Genomic DNA, 14,998 nt, shown 5'->3' with positions numbered 1-14,998 from the left:
AAACAGTACATCAGCCTCAATATACAGAAAACTCTAACCTAAAGTAATAGTATCTATAGTGACTATTTTTCTTTGCTATTTAATGAATTTTTTGTAGTGATATTTTTTTTTCTTATTCTGTTTTTTCCTTTCCTTTCTATTTTCGGTATCCACAAAGAAACTGGCATGATGTGTTACATGTTTCTTGTTTTGTTATGTTTTCTTTCCTTTAACTTTTGATATTGATTTATTTAGTTTAGGATTTTGCTGCATATGTACCATTCTATTCTGTGTTAGTGAATTATTACTAAAAAATAAGTTATTAGCTAAGAACCTGAATAAATTATGATCCATTAGATCATTTTATTACAATTGTTCTATTTGAAAGAGAGAAAAACTGATGCAGAGGTGCTAAAACCATGACAACAAATAGATTCTGTTTTGTATAGACTTAATGCAATAAATATAGGAAATAATTTTCCTATTTACAATATAAAATTGACCTATAATTACAAAGATCCCAATTAAATAAGAAAACAAATAATAAAACATAAAATAAAAAGAAATCCAAATAGATAATCTACGACACTCTGAAATAGTCTGAGATATAGAAAGATGTTAGATATTTCTCAGATTTTTTAACAGTTCCCAATAGCATGAAATTAATGAAATATGATGAAGTTAATGAGGTATTTGACTCTTTAAGATAATTCTAATACCTGCATCATAAAGGATTGCATACTACAACAATAAACCCTTATCCCACTGGGTTAGATCAAAACCTGTGTGTCTGATTCCTGTAAGGAATATTGAGTCTCACAACAGTTTAAGATCAACATAATAGATTTTCATTAATCCTTTTAAAATTCATTTAGAAAAACTAAAACCAACATGAGTATATGTATGTGCAATACTCTCAAACAGAACCACTCTCTTTCCTCTTAGATCTGGGGAATCATAAAGAAAACATAGAAAATAGCTTAATTGATGATACTAAAAGAAATAAATGAAGGGTGAGAAGTAATAGAGTATACGTTTTCCCAAGTCCTAATCGCCCTTAAAAAAAAGACTCAGAAAAATTCCTTGACTTTTAGACCTCTTTCTGAATTGGATGCCATATTATCACTTGGCAGAGTTATACAACATGCATGAATGGTTTTATTTTATTTTATTTGTTATTAGAGTACTTTTATATCTTAATTATAGTTGTTGTCCTATGTTCAGTTAATTAGATGTTAACAAGCATGTATGCAATCTCCATTTTATCTTTATATCCATTTAGTCATGCACTTATTTTTTATAGCTGTTTTGTGTTTAGGTTTACTTTCCCCATTCATTATTTCTATTATTCTATAAAGCTTATGGGTTTTGTATGCTGTTGTGGACACTTATGAGCAAAAGTTGTTAGCTATTTTCCATGATCTCATCTTAGCATGAAAATAAATTATGTAGTGAATTTGTATCTGTGATTATCACATATTTTTCAGCATAAGCATGAGTTTGTAATCTATTATAAGATCATAGTTTTCATTCATAAGAATTCTTTGGTTATTGTTGATTCTATATAAGTATTTTGTTTCCTTTGTTTTGTTTATTATTTTAATTGTTTGTTAATGAAATCCATCTCACACCAGTAGAGAAATCAGTGTAAAGGAAACAAATAGGAAAACGTAAACCAAAAGTTCATATTGTCCACAATATTTGCAATTTGTAATGCCAATAGTTCAACTGTTGCATTGTATTGACAAGTATTTCTGTTTAGTTTGATGTCAGATTTCGTTTATATCAAAACATTCTTACAGTGTTGATTAATGGGTAACAACTTTCAGGTTATTTGGTTCTTCTGCTAATAATTTAAATGCAACTGTTACTAGTCATGTGCATGTTGTAAGGTGCTGTAAGGTGATTTATTTTGCAGCTGGGTGGGTGTGATCAATTGGTTGTTGATGAAACAGTGTAGCTTTGTTTCTTGTGGTATTGCAGCAATGTGATAGTCCTATTTGTAAATTCATTCGCCATTTCATCACATGTTGTATGTTTTATTTCCACCCTTTTATGTTTGTTGTGTTCCTCTTCATTGGAAGGCTTTGATGTTTTATGTTAAGTACATTCTGTGATAGAAAAAGAAATTGGTGTTGGGGCCTACAGTGCAGAAACTATAAATGTATCTATATTTGAAAGATTTAGTGTTTGAGTTTAGATTATGAAAACTACTAAATATGTATCTCCATTGATGAAGTAGGTGGGGTCTTTTTTGTTAATGGATTTGTGTCGTTGAAAATTAAAGCCAATATCTCTTTGAATATGGAAGACCATCTTATAGTTGTGATCTTGTATGACTTGTAAGAAATGTTTATAGTCAATGTTTATGTTGGTTAGATTGAAAGTTTATTCAGCAAGTTCTGTTTACTGTGACTGTGTACTAACACTTGATTTATAATAGACACAAACACATATTTTTAGTTCACATAATGTTGTTGGAAACTAACTATCATTAAAGCCCCTTGTTTATGCTAACCAATTATTCATGAAAAAATTATTTCTGGTCGATCGTTAACATAAATATCAAGTATAAATCATTGTTATGTTTTGAATTTTGTGATATGGTGAGAAGAATTTTCATTTGTTCCCGTTAGGATGTGCACAAATTGAGTTTAGGAAGTCTGATTGAGTGACTATTGATAGAGTACATGTAAAGATTCACTTTTAAACATTCAAAATCTATTAAAGTAATACTAGTTTTATGTTGACAAAGTTTTATTACTAATTTACTTATAGAGAAAAACACTGAAATATTACTTGATATGGAAATCAATTTAATGTCAATATGCATATATCTTTACATTTTTTTTTCTATTAAACAATTTAATAATATTTATTTAAATGTTAAAAAATTATGTATATTGGTGTTATTTTTATAATGTTACCTTTATTAAAAAATATTACTAAACATTTTTAATAAAGAATTTAAAATGTCATCTTTTTATTAAAAAATCACTATAATTTTAATAATATTTTTATAATGTTATATATTTTTTTAAATATTACTTTACTAATATTTTTAAAATGTTACTTCTTTATTAAAAAAGGTTATTAAATATTTTTAATAATATTTTTTATTAACCTGAGTTCTTTGTTTTCATTTTAAAAATCTTAATTAAATAATAGTGGAAACAATGTATCTTCTTCAGTTTATATATATACTTGCTTCGAAGTATACAAAATTGGCAATGGATACAATAGTCAAATACGTGTTACCGGAAAGAAATAAACGTAAAGGAAGCTTTATAGGAAACTCTATCATGCTCATCCACACTCTTAGACTTTTTTCTATACCAATTTATTAGGTTTGTTTTATTAGAGTTGAAATACCTAATATTATTATTTTTATTATTATTTATATTATTTATTATTGATAAAAAAAGAAAGAAAGAAGATAGATAATACAATATGACATTTTAGAAACATATGATGTACAAAATTAATATAGAAATATTATTTAGTAGATTAAGTTTTAAATTGGTAGAAAATTCATTATAAATGTGTAATATTTTTTAGAGTACCTAAGTAAAAAGAAAAAGAAAAATCAGGATTGAGCAAAAACTAAAAAATGATAGTAAATAATGAATGTGACAAAAAAGACTCACAATTAATCTAAATAAAATCACTTATGTAAAAATAAATGTTTTACATTTCAGAAAATATTGTTGCAAAAAATATTTTCTACATATAAAATATGTGAGTTTATATTGTATAATATTTATAAAATGAATAGATAATTATTGTGTTGAAACCAAAATTGAAGGAAATTAGAAAGAAAGTAACAAAGATATTTTTCAAAAGTTACACGCGCTTATTGTAACAGCAGGACCCACACGCTATTGTTTGGCATTTTCATATGCATTAAAAAGTTTGCTTCCATCTGCATAACCACTATCACTCTATAGAGTTTGTTGTAATGGCAACTCCAAGTTCCCATGGATTCACCTATGATGTGTTCCTCAGCTTTAGAGGGAAAGACACGCGTTATGCTTTCACTGCCAATCTCTTCAAAGCTCTTGATGACAAGGGAATTCACAGTTTCTTTGATGATGACAAACTTGAAAGCGGAGAAGAAATAACAGCAACACTTGTGAAGGCAATTGAAGAGTCTAGGATTGCCATAGTTGTCCTCTCTCCCAACTATGCTTCTTCCTCCTTTTGCTTGGATGAAATCGCTACCATCCTTCACTGCAAGACTAAAGGCCTCTTGGTTATACCCGTCTTTTATAACGTGGATCCTTCTCATGTAAGACACCAGAAAGGTAGCTATGAAGAAGCACTGGCTAAGCATCAAAAGAGGTTCAAAGCTAAGAAGGAGAAGCTGCAGAAATGGAAGCTGGCTCTGCGTCAAGTTGCTGACTTATCTGGCTATCACTTCCTAGACGGGTACACCACTGTCCTAATCTCTTTACTTTATAATTTTTATTGGATTATGTTTTACTTCTCTAATGACATGGACTAAAGGGCTTCGTTTAAACCTTTTTGTTTGAAATAGTGATGGATACGAATACAAGTTTATTGGGAATATTGTGGACTCGGTGTGCGACAAGATTAATCCTCGTCGTTTACATGTTGCGGATTACCCAGTTGGACTAGGGCCGCAAGTGCTACAACTAAGGAAGCTTCTGAATGTTGAATCTGGTGATGGATTCCACATGATAGCTATCCATGGAATGGGAGGGATCGGAAAAACAACACTCGCTCTAGCAGTTTATAATTTCATTGCTGTGTGTTTTGATGGTTCTTGTTTTCTTCAAAACGTGAGAGAGAAATCAAACAAACATGGGCTAGAACACCTCCAAAGCATCCTTCTTTCAAAAATACTTGGAGAGAAGGACATCAACTTAGCAAGTGAGCATGAAGGAATTTCAGTGATACAACAAAGGCTCCGTAAGAAGAAAGTTCTCTTCATTCTAGATGATGTTGACAACCGAAAGCAGTTACAAGCATTTGCTGGAAGATCCGATTGGTTTGGTCCCGGGAGCAGAATTATCATTACCACTCGGGACGAACAACTACTAAAATCTCATGAGGTTGGAAGAACTTATGAGGTGGAGGAATTGAACGAGAATGATTCTCTTCAATTGCTTATATGGAATGCTTTCAAAAGGGAAAGTTTTCATCCAAGTTTCGAGGATGTCTTGAAACGTGTAGCAACTTATGCTTCTGGTCTCCCATTGGCTTTAGAAGTAATAGGTTCCAACTTGGTTAGAAAAAGTGTGGAGGAATGGGAGTCTGCTATTGAACATTACAAAAGAATTCCTAATGGTGAAATCCTAGAGATACTTAAAGTAAGCTTTGATGCTTTGGGGGAAGAAGAAAAAAGTGTTTTTCTTGACATTGCTTGTTGCTTCAAAGGAAGTAATCAGCCAGAAGTTGAACATATACTTGGTGCTCTTTATGATAACAACATGAAACATCATATTGGGGTGTTAGTAGAAAAATCTCTCATAAAGGTTAATGTTTGGCGTAGAGTAGTTGAAATGCATGACTTGATTGAGGACATGGGTAGGCAAATTGACCGGCAAGAGTCAACCAAAGAGCTAGGGGAACGCAGGAGATTATGGTTACCTAAAGATATCATTCATGTTTTAAAACACAACACAGTAAGTGTTTTGCTTTTATATCTTTGATTCAATATTTTTCTGTCATCTTTTCACATCACAGTATTCTCTCTTTTTCTTTGACAATTTGCAAAGTTATTTTTTCGGATAAGATTTTTTAACTTCTCTCAACATGTGGATTTCATTGATTCGTGAATGTGACTTTTGCATCAACAGGGAACTAGCAAAATTGAAATCATATGTTTGGATTTGTCTATAAGTGAGAAAGAAGAAACAATAGAATGGAATGCAAATGCCTTCGAAAGGATGAAAAACCTTAAAATACTTATTATTAGAAATGGCAAATTTTCGAAAGGTCCCAACTATTTTCTGGAAAGTTTGAGTGTACTGGAATGGCATGGATACCCTGCAAATTGTTTACCATCAAATTTTCTTCCAAATAAACTCAACATCTGCAAGTTAACTAACAGCAACTTGACGTCATTTGGTAAATTTAAAGAGTGTTTTCCTCATATTGTAAATTGATATATTCATTCGATTTTTAATTCTTTTCTCTCTATTTATTTTCTTTGCAGAAGTTCGAGAATCTAACTGTCTTGAATTTTGACCATTGCAAATTTTTAACTCACATACTTGATATGTCTGATCTCCCAAATTTAGAGGAAGTTTCATTCAAAGAGTGTGAGAGTTTAGTTGCAGTTCACGACTCAATTGGTTTTTTGACTAAACTGAAAATATTGAATGCGGAAGGTTGCAGTAAGCTTATGAGTTTTCCGCCTCTGAACTTGCCCAGTCTTGAAAGACTAGAACTTTCATATTGTTCGAATCTAGAGAAATTTCCAGAAATACTAGGAAAGATGGGAAACATAAGGGTACTTCGATTGGAAGAGCTTCCCATAAAAGAATTGCCAGTTTCATTTCAAAACCTTTTTCGACTCTTAGAATTAAGCTTGTCATGTGAAATTGTTCACTTACCAAGTAGCATTGTCATGATGCCTGAGTTGTGGAATATTAGGGTTAGAAACTGCAAGGAGTGGCGATGGGTAAAATCAGAAGAGGGTGAAGATAACATATGCTCAATGGTAGTTCATTTTTGGGCCGAGTCTTGCAACCTGGATGATCTATTCTTCTCAGCAGGTTCCATGCAGTTGGCACATATGAGTGTTTTATCTCTAAAGGGAAATAATTTCAAATTCCTTCCTGAATGCATCAAAGAATTTCACAACCTCTTCAGTCTTGATGTGAGTCATTGCAAGCGTCTTCAGGAAATTAGAGGGATTCCACCAAAATTAAAGCATTTCTATGCAGCAGAGTGTATATCCTTGAGTTCCTCGAGCTCAAGCATGTTGTTGAATAAGGTTTTGTCTTGCTTTTTAAATACTTTTTTGATTGATAATACGCAGTGCTCTTGATGTTTGTTATAACTAATGAGTTCTTTATGAATTATGTATGACTAACAGAAATTGCACGAGGCTGGAGACACTGCATTGTTGTTTCCAGGAACAAGTGTTCCAGAGTGGTTTGATCTCGAAAGATCTTTAAGTACTTTGTCTGGTGCTAAGTTTCCTGCCAAAGTTCTTAATTTTGTTATTCATTTTGAGGGTAAAGAGAAGTATCATGTAATTAGACCTGAGTTGTATATTGATGGTGAAAGGCAATATTCAGGCTTATATTGTGTCAACGAAGAGGGGAAGCGTGAATTTGATCAAACATTCCTTTTTGATCAAAAAGGGCTACGTGAGGATGGTAATTTGTTTATATTTGGATCAAGAATCTACAAGTTTAAGGAATGGAAGCATGTGGAGGTTACATATGAGGGTGTGACAAAGACCTTTGTTAAAGCAAGAGGAATCCATGTAATCAAAGAGGAAAACAACATCATGGAGGACATTCGGTTCGATGATCCTTATAGCAACAAGAAAGTAGAAAAAGATCTAAATGCTTCTCAATCACAAAACCACTCCTTGTTACAAAGCATTGGTTTGTTCACCACGTGCAAATTTTTCCTAGGTATTTTTCTTTTTGTTTTCTTGCTTTTATTCTTTTTTATTTTATTTACTAGCTTCAACACCAACTCACCTAGGGTATGAGTGGGATATTTCCATATATTAATAATGATTTGTTTTGATTCTCATAAACCCAACTTGTATCCATATTAAGCTTTAATCATGTATGTATCTTCATGATTTTAGGCCTTTTCTCAAGTTTTTTTATATTTTTATAGTTGTTTTTCTAGTTTCTAAATTATTTATGCTAATAATAACAAAATTATATTAAGTTTTTAATACGTATCTTAAATATGTTAAGATTTTAGGTTTATATTTGTCTACAACGATATTGTAGCAATAACAAATGTGAATGTGTTATCTTCCATATTATTAAGTTGGGTATATTCTCATATTGGTTGTCAAATAATATGAAAAAATATTATACATTAGTTATCAATATTGTCAAAGTCCCAACCATCTTCATAGTTGTCATCAGGTTCTTAATCATCTTCTTTTATGAAGTGTGAATTATTAACCTCACTTTTCTTTTTTTCGCTTTGTAAAAATGTAAATAGGAATAAAATATTTTTGTATAGGATTAGTAATTTCTTTTTTGTAAAAATTATAAGCATAACATAAGTGAACTACTCTTGGGCCTAACTAGGATTTGACTTGGAGTTCAGAATCCTATTTTGCAAGTAAACATTCAACCTTGCTTATTAAGGAAGTCAAAACTCTAAGGTCAATAAGGTCAACACACAAGTCTCATGTTTGTTATTTCTGCAAGTGTACCGAGTCAGATGCAATATTTTGTCTAAATAGATGGATGTCAAACTCAATGGGAACAATTTCTCTTAAAATTTTACTTCGTAACACTTACTAAATATTAAAATATGTACAATAATTTGATTCAATATATATTGACATTGTCTAAGTGATTTTTGCATTTATATTTAAATAAAAACAAAAGTAAATGGTTAGGAAAGTTCAGTTAACAGGATTGGGATTAAAGTTAATTTTTCTCACTCGTTTGTATTTTGGATAAATAAAACATATAATGCTCTGAACTACCCGATATTGATGCAACAAAAAGAATCATTCACATTGATTCCTCAAATATGAAATTCATAAGATCTTCTTCTTAAAACTGAATCCTTAGATATTTAGCATTTTTCTTAGCATGAAGAGAAAGTGTTATAAAGCATTTGATATATCAAAACCTATTTCTGACATCAAAATATATTAAGTATTTCCATTTAGGTCAGATACTTATAAATACTTTTTAGATTCTTAGGTTAATTTTCTTATTTGATTCTTAGATCATTGGTTGAGATTTGATTTTTTTTTTGGTATGTTTATAAATGTTCAGATTTCAATGTTTTTGAAGTGTAATTGATTTTTGTTCGTTGAAAATCTTCCAATTAGGTATTGAATTGAATTTAAGATTCAACAATTATTTTTTTAATTAAATTCATAACTCTAATTTGGATTGAATACACTGGATCAATTCCTATTACTTATTTCAAATAGAATTTTTTATGAATTAATGTAGGCTTTTTATGTGGTTATAAATAATCCTAAAATTAAATGATACGCAATGAACTAAGGATAAAATTAATAATTAATCATTATTTTTCTGGAAGTCTGATTGAGTGACTATTGATAGAGTACATGTAAAGATTCACTTTCAAACATTCAAAATCTATTAAAGTAATACTAGTTTTATGTTGACAAAGTTTTATTACTAATTTACTTATAGAAAAAAAAACACTGAAATATTACTTGATATGGAAATCAATTTAATGCCAATATGCATATATCTTTACATTTTTTTTTCTATTAAACAATTTAATAATACTTATTTAAATGTTAAAAAATATGTATATTGGTGTTATTTTTATAATGTTACCTTTATTAAAAAATATTACTAAACATTTTTAATAAAGAATTTAAAATGTCATCTTTTTATTAAAAATCACTATAATTTTAATAATATTTTTATAATGTTATATATTTTTTAAAATATTACTTTACTAATATTTTTAAAACGTTACTTCTTTATTAAAAAAGGTTATTAAATATTTTTAATAATATTTTTATTAACCTGAGTTCTTTGTTTTCCTTTTAAAAATCTTAATTAAATAATAGTTGAAACAATGTATCCACTTGCTTCGAAGCATACAAAGTTTGCAATGGATACAATAGTGAAATGCGTGTTACATGGAAAGAAATAAACGTAAAGGAAGCTTCATAGGAAACTCTATCATGCTCATCCACACTCTTAGGCTTTTTCTAAATTGAACTTACGGACGCTGTGGATATTAAGATTTTGATATGCAGAAAAATAAACTGTTACAAAGTGGACTTTAAGTCTATCTCAACCTCATAAAATCGGTTCAATGTGGTGAGGTCTGCATCCACTTATATACAATGAAACACTCTAATCTCTAATCGATGTGGGATCTCCAACACAAACAAGAATAGCATCAGATTTGAAATCAAGATAAATTATTTTTATTTTAAAAATATTATTTGGTAGATTAAGTTTTAAATTGGTAGAAAATTCATTGTAAATGTGTAATACTTTTTAGAGTACCTAAGTAAAAAGAAAATAAAAATCAGGATTGAGCAAAAACTAAAAAATAATAGTAAATAATGAATGTGACAAAAAAACTCACAATTAATCTAAATAAAATCACTTATGTAAAAATAAATGTTTTACATTTCAGAAAATATTGTTGCAAAAAAGATTTTTTACATATAAAATAAATGTATAATCTTTAAAACATGAATTGATAATTGTTGTGTTGACCAAAAATGAAGTAAATTAACAGTGTTTTTTCAAAAGTTTCACGCGCTTATTGTACAACAGGACCACACACTATTTATAGTTTTCCATTTTCACATTTATTCAAAGTTTGATTCATCTGCATAACCATTATCACTCTGTAGACTTTGTTCTAATGGCAACTTCAAGTTCCCATGGATTCACCTATGATGTGTTCCTGAGCTTTAGAGGGGAAGACACGCGTTATAATTTCACTGCCAATCTCTTCAAAGCTCTTAGTGACAAGGGAATTCACAGTTTCTTTGATGATGACAAACTTGAAAGCGGAGAAGAAATAACAGCAACACTTGTGAAGGCAATTGAAGAGTCTAGGATTGCCATAGTTGTCCTCTCTCCCAACTATGCTTCTTCCTCCTTTTGCTTGGATGAACTCGCTACCATCCTTCACTGCAAGACTAAAGGCCTCTTGGTTATACCCGTCTTTTATAACGTGGATCCTTCTCATGTAAGACACCAGAAAGGTAGCTATGAAGAAGCACTGGCTAAGCATCAAAAGAGGTTCAAAGCTAAGAAGGAAAAGCTGCAGAAATGGAAGGTGGCTCTGCGTCAAGTTGCTGACTTATCTGGCTATCATTTTAAAGATGGGTACACACCTTACCGATCTTTTTAATACGATTAGAAATTAGAATATTTCATAATATATAAGTGAATACAAATTTCATAATATATAAGTCAATACAAACTTCATCTTATAATTCAGTTTTATTAGGCTGATTTAAGTTTAAAAATCACTTTTTAATATAATATCAGTGTCATTCCACTTATACAATGATTATAGTTTAACTTCATAAAGCTTTAATGTTTTGAAACAGAGATGAATATCAGCACAACTTTATTATGAGAATTGTTGAACGGGTTTCTAGGGTGATTAATCGTGCTCCTTTACATGTTGCGGATCACCCAGTTGGCCTATTGTCACAAGTGCTGAAAGTGGAGAAACTTTTGGATGTTGGATTTGATGATGTTGTCCACATGATAGGGATCCATGGAATGGGAGGGATAGGAAAAACAACATTTGCTCTAGAAGTGTATAATTTGATTGTTGATGATTTTGATGGCTCATGTTTTCTTCAAAATGTTAGAGAAGAATCAAATAAACATGGGTTAAAACACCTCTAGACCCTCATTCTTTCCGAAATACTTGGAGAGAAGAACATCAACTTAGCAAGTGTGCAACGAGGAATTTCAGTGATACAACAAAGGCTCCGTAGGAAGAAAGTTCTCTTGATTCTAGATGATGTTGACAAGCGAAAGCAATTACAAGCATTTGCTGGAAGATCCGATTGGTTTGGTCCCGGCAGCAGAGTTATCATTACCACTCGGGACGAACAACTGCTCAAATCTCATGAGGTTGAAAGAACTTATGAGGTGAAGGAATTGAACAACAATGATTCTCTTCAATTGCTTATATGGAATGCTTTCAAAAGGGAAAAATTTGATTCAAGTTACGAGGACGTCTTGAAACGTGTAGCAACTTATGCTTCTGGTCTCCCTTTGGCTTTAGAAGTAATAGGTTCCAACTTGGTTGGAAAAAGTGTGGAGAAATGGAAGTCTGCTATTGAACATTACAAAAGAATTCCTAATGGTGAAATCCTAAAGATACTTAAAGTAAGTGTTGATGCTTTGGGAGAAGAAGAAAAAAGTGTTTTTCTTGACATTGCTTGTTGCTTCAAAGGAAGTGATCTGACAGAAGTTGAACATATATTTGGTGTTCTTTATGATAACAACATGAAACATCATATTGCGGTGTTGGTAGAAAAATCTCTCATAAAGGTTTGGTGTAGTGTAGTTGAAATGCACGATTTGATTGAGGACATGGGTAGGCAAATTGAGCAGCAAGAGTCACACAAAGAGCCAGGGAAACGCAGGAGATTATGGTTACCTAAAGATATCATTCATGTTTTAAAACACAACACAGTAAGTGTTTTGCTTTTATATCTTTGATTCAATATGTTTTTGTCATCTTTCACATCATAGTATTGTTTTTTCTTGACAATTTGCAAAGTTATTTTGTCGGACTAAATTTTTAAACTTCTCTCAACATGTAAATTTTGTTGATTCGTGAATGTGACTTTTGCATCAACAGGGAACTAGTACAATTGAAATCATATGTCTGGATTTGTCTGCAAGTGAGAAAGAAGAAACACTAGAATGGAATGCAAACGCCTTGAAAAGGATGAAAAACCTTAAAATACTTATCATTAGAAATGGTAAATTTTCCAAAGGTCCCAATTATTTTCCAGAGAGTTTGAGCGTTCTGGAATGGCATGGATACCCTTCAAATTGTTTACCATCAAATTTTCTTCCAAATAAACTCGTCATCTGCAAGTTAACTACAGATACTTTGTGTCATTTGGGTTTCATGGCTCGTTGAAGGCAAGTTCAAATAGTGTTTTCTTCATATTGTAAACTGATAAAAACATTTATTCATTCAATTCTTAATTATTATTTTTTCTCTCTTTATTTTCTTCGCAGAAGTTCGAGAATCTAATTGTCTTGAATTTTGACCAGTGCAAATTTTTAACACAGATACCTGATATGTCTGATCTCCAAAATTTGGAGGAAGTTTCATTCAAAGAGTGTGACAGCTTAGTTGCAGTTCACGACTCAATTGGTTTTATGACTAAACTGAAAATATTGAATGCGAAAGGTTGCAGCAAGCTTATAAGTTTTCCGCCTCTGAACTTGCCCAGTCTTGAAAGTCTAGAACTTTCATATTGTTTGAATCTAGAGAAATTTCCAGAAATACTAGGAAAGATGGGAAATATAAGGGTACTTCGAGTGGCGGAGCTTCCCATAAAAGAATTGCCATCTTCGTTTCAAAACCTTATTCGACTAGAATACTTAACCTTGTCATGTCAAATGGTTGACTTACCAAGTAGCATTGTCATAATGCCTGAGTTGTTGGGTATTATTTTTATTAATTGCAAGGAGTGGCAATGGTTAAAAACAGAAGAGGGTGAAGATAACATAGGCTCAATGGTTTCTTCAAACGTAAATTGGTTTGTGGCCTCGTCTTGCAACCTGGATGATCACTTCTTTTCAGCAGGTTTCATGCAGTTGGCACAAGTGCGTAGTTTATTGCTAAGGAAAAATAATTTTAAATTCCTTCATGAATGCATCAAAGAATTTCACAACCTCCACACTCTTGATGTGAGTCATTGCAAGCGTCTTCAAGAAATTAGAGGGATTCCACCAAAATTAAAGCGTTTCAAGACAATAAACTGTATATCCTTGAGTTCCTCGAGCATGTTTCTGAATAAGGTTTTGTCTTGCTTTTTAAATATTTTTCTGATTGATAATACGTAGTGCTCTTGATGTTTGTTATTTGTTATAGCTAATGAGATCTTTATGAATTATGTATGACTAACAGCAATTGCACGAGGCTGGAAAAACTGAATTCTGGTTTCCAGGAACAAGTATTCCAGAGTGGTTTGATCACCAAAGCAGTGGACCTTCATGTTCTTTCTGGTTTCGTAATAAGTTTCCTTCCAAAGTTCTTTCTCTTCTTCTTGCACCTGTGTGTGATATGCATGACTATGATTTCATTAGACCTATGGTGTTCATTGATGGCAAAGTTCAAGAATCAAAAACATTTTGTTTCAACGAAACAGGGAGGATGATTGAATTGGATCAAACATTCCTCGTTGATGTACAAAAGCTAATTGTCTATAGTAATTTGGTTGAAGTACCTTTAGAAAAGGAATGGAAGCATGTGGAGGTTACATATGAAGGTGTGATACAGACCTCACTTGTTAAAGCAACAGGAATCCATGTATTCAAAGAGGAAAATAACAACATGGAGGACATTCAGTTTGATGATCCTTATAGCAACAAGAAAGTAGACAAAGATATAAATGCTTCTCAATCTCAAAACCACTCCTTGTTACAAAGCATAGGTTTGTTCACCACATGCGAATTTTTCCTAGGTTTTTTTCTTTTTGTTTTCTTGCTTTTATTTTGAGCACCAACTCACCTAGGGTATGAGTGGGATATTTCCATATATTAATAATGATGTGTTTTGATTCTCATAAACCCAACTTGTTTCCATATTGAGCTTTAATCATGTATGTATCTTCATGATTTTAGGTCTTTCCTCCAGTTTTTATATTTTTATAGTTGTTTTTCTAGTATCTAAATTATTTATGCTAATAATAACAAAATTATATTAAATTTTTGAAATGCATATTAAGTATGTTAAGATTTGGAGGGTTTATATTTTCTACCCACCTATGGAATATCCACCAGACTAGAAGCTTCAATAAAATTATTAAGACTTCATATTTCACTACTATAATTGAAATTAGAGCTCATCTTCTTTTCCCAACAAATCTAATAGAATTAAAATCTACAGGTACACACCACATCTTTATTGGATGACTCTTTCTTACCTCACTTAACTCATCCCAAATAATTCTCTTTTTCTCTTAAAGAACCAATACAATATATATTATAACATTCTGATCCATATTAGAAATTTGTTTGTCAGGTAAGAAAAACGGACATGGACCCACCAAAATATTATTATTAATATTTTTTTATTATCATTAACAATAATATATAAGAATATTAATAAT

The 14,998-nt window shown here is 31.1% G+C and overlaps 1 protein-coding gene and 1 pseudogene across 1 annotated transcript; both read left to right on the top strand.

Moving 5' to 3' along the window:
* Positions 1–3,908: 3,908 nt before the first annotated feature.
* Positions 3,909–7,715, top strand: LOC137838890 (disease resistance protein Roq1). The gene is given in 5 exon segments (XM_090301380.1): positions 3,909–4,407; positions 4,517–5,627; positions 5,802–6,081; positions 6,084–6,943; positions 7,046–7,715. Coding segments are annotated over 5 exon segments (3,351 nt in total). The 5' UTR covers positions 3,909–3,937; the 3' UTR covers positions 7,676–7,715.
* A 2,821-nt stretch (positions 7,716–10,536) lies between these two features.
* On the top strand, positions 10,537–14,385 carry LOC137838889 (disease resistance protein Roq1-like; annotated as a pseudogene).
* The last annotated feature ends 613 nt before the right edge of the window (positions 14,386–14,998 follow it).

The sequence above is a fragment of the Phaseolus vulgaris genome, chromosome 4, assembly GCF_051622355.1.
Source record: "Phaseolus vulgaris cultivar YP4 chromosome 4, ASM5162235v1, whole genome shotgun sequence".
NCBI classification, from domain to species: domain Eukaryota; kingdom Viridiplantae; phylum Streptophyta; class Magnoliopsida; order Fabales; family Fabaceae; genus Phaseolus; species Phaseolus vulgaris.
The sequence above is the reverse complement of the archived record's forward strand: the minus strand, read 5'-3'. Positions and strand labels throughout refer to the sequence as shown.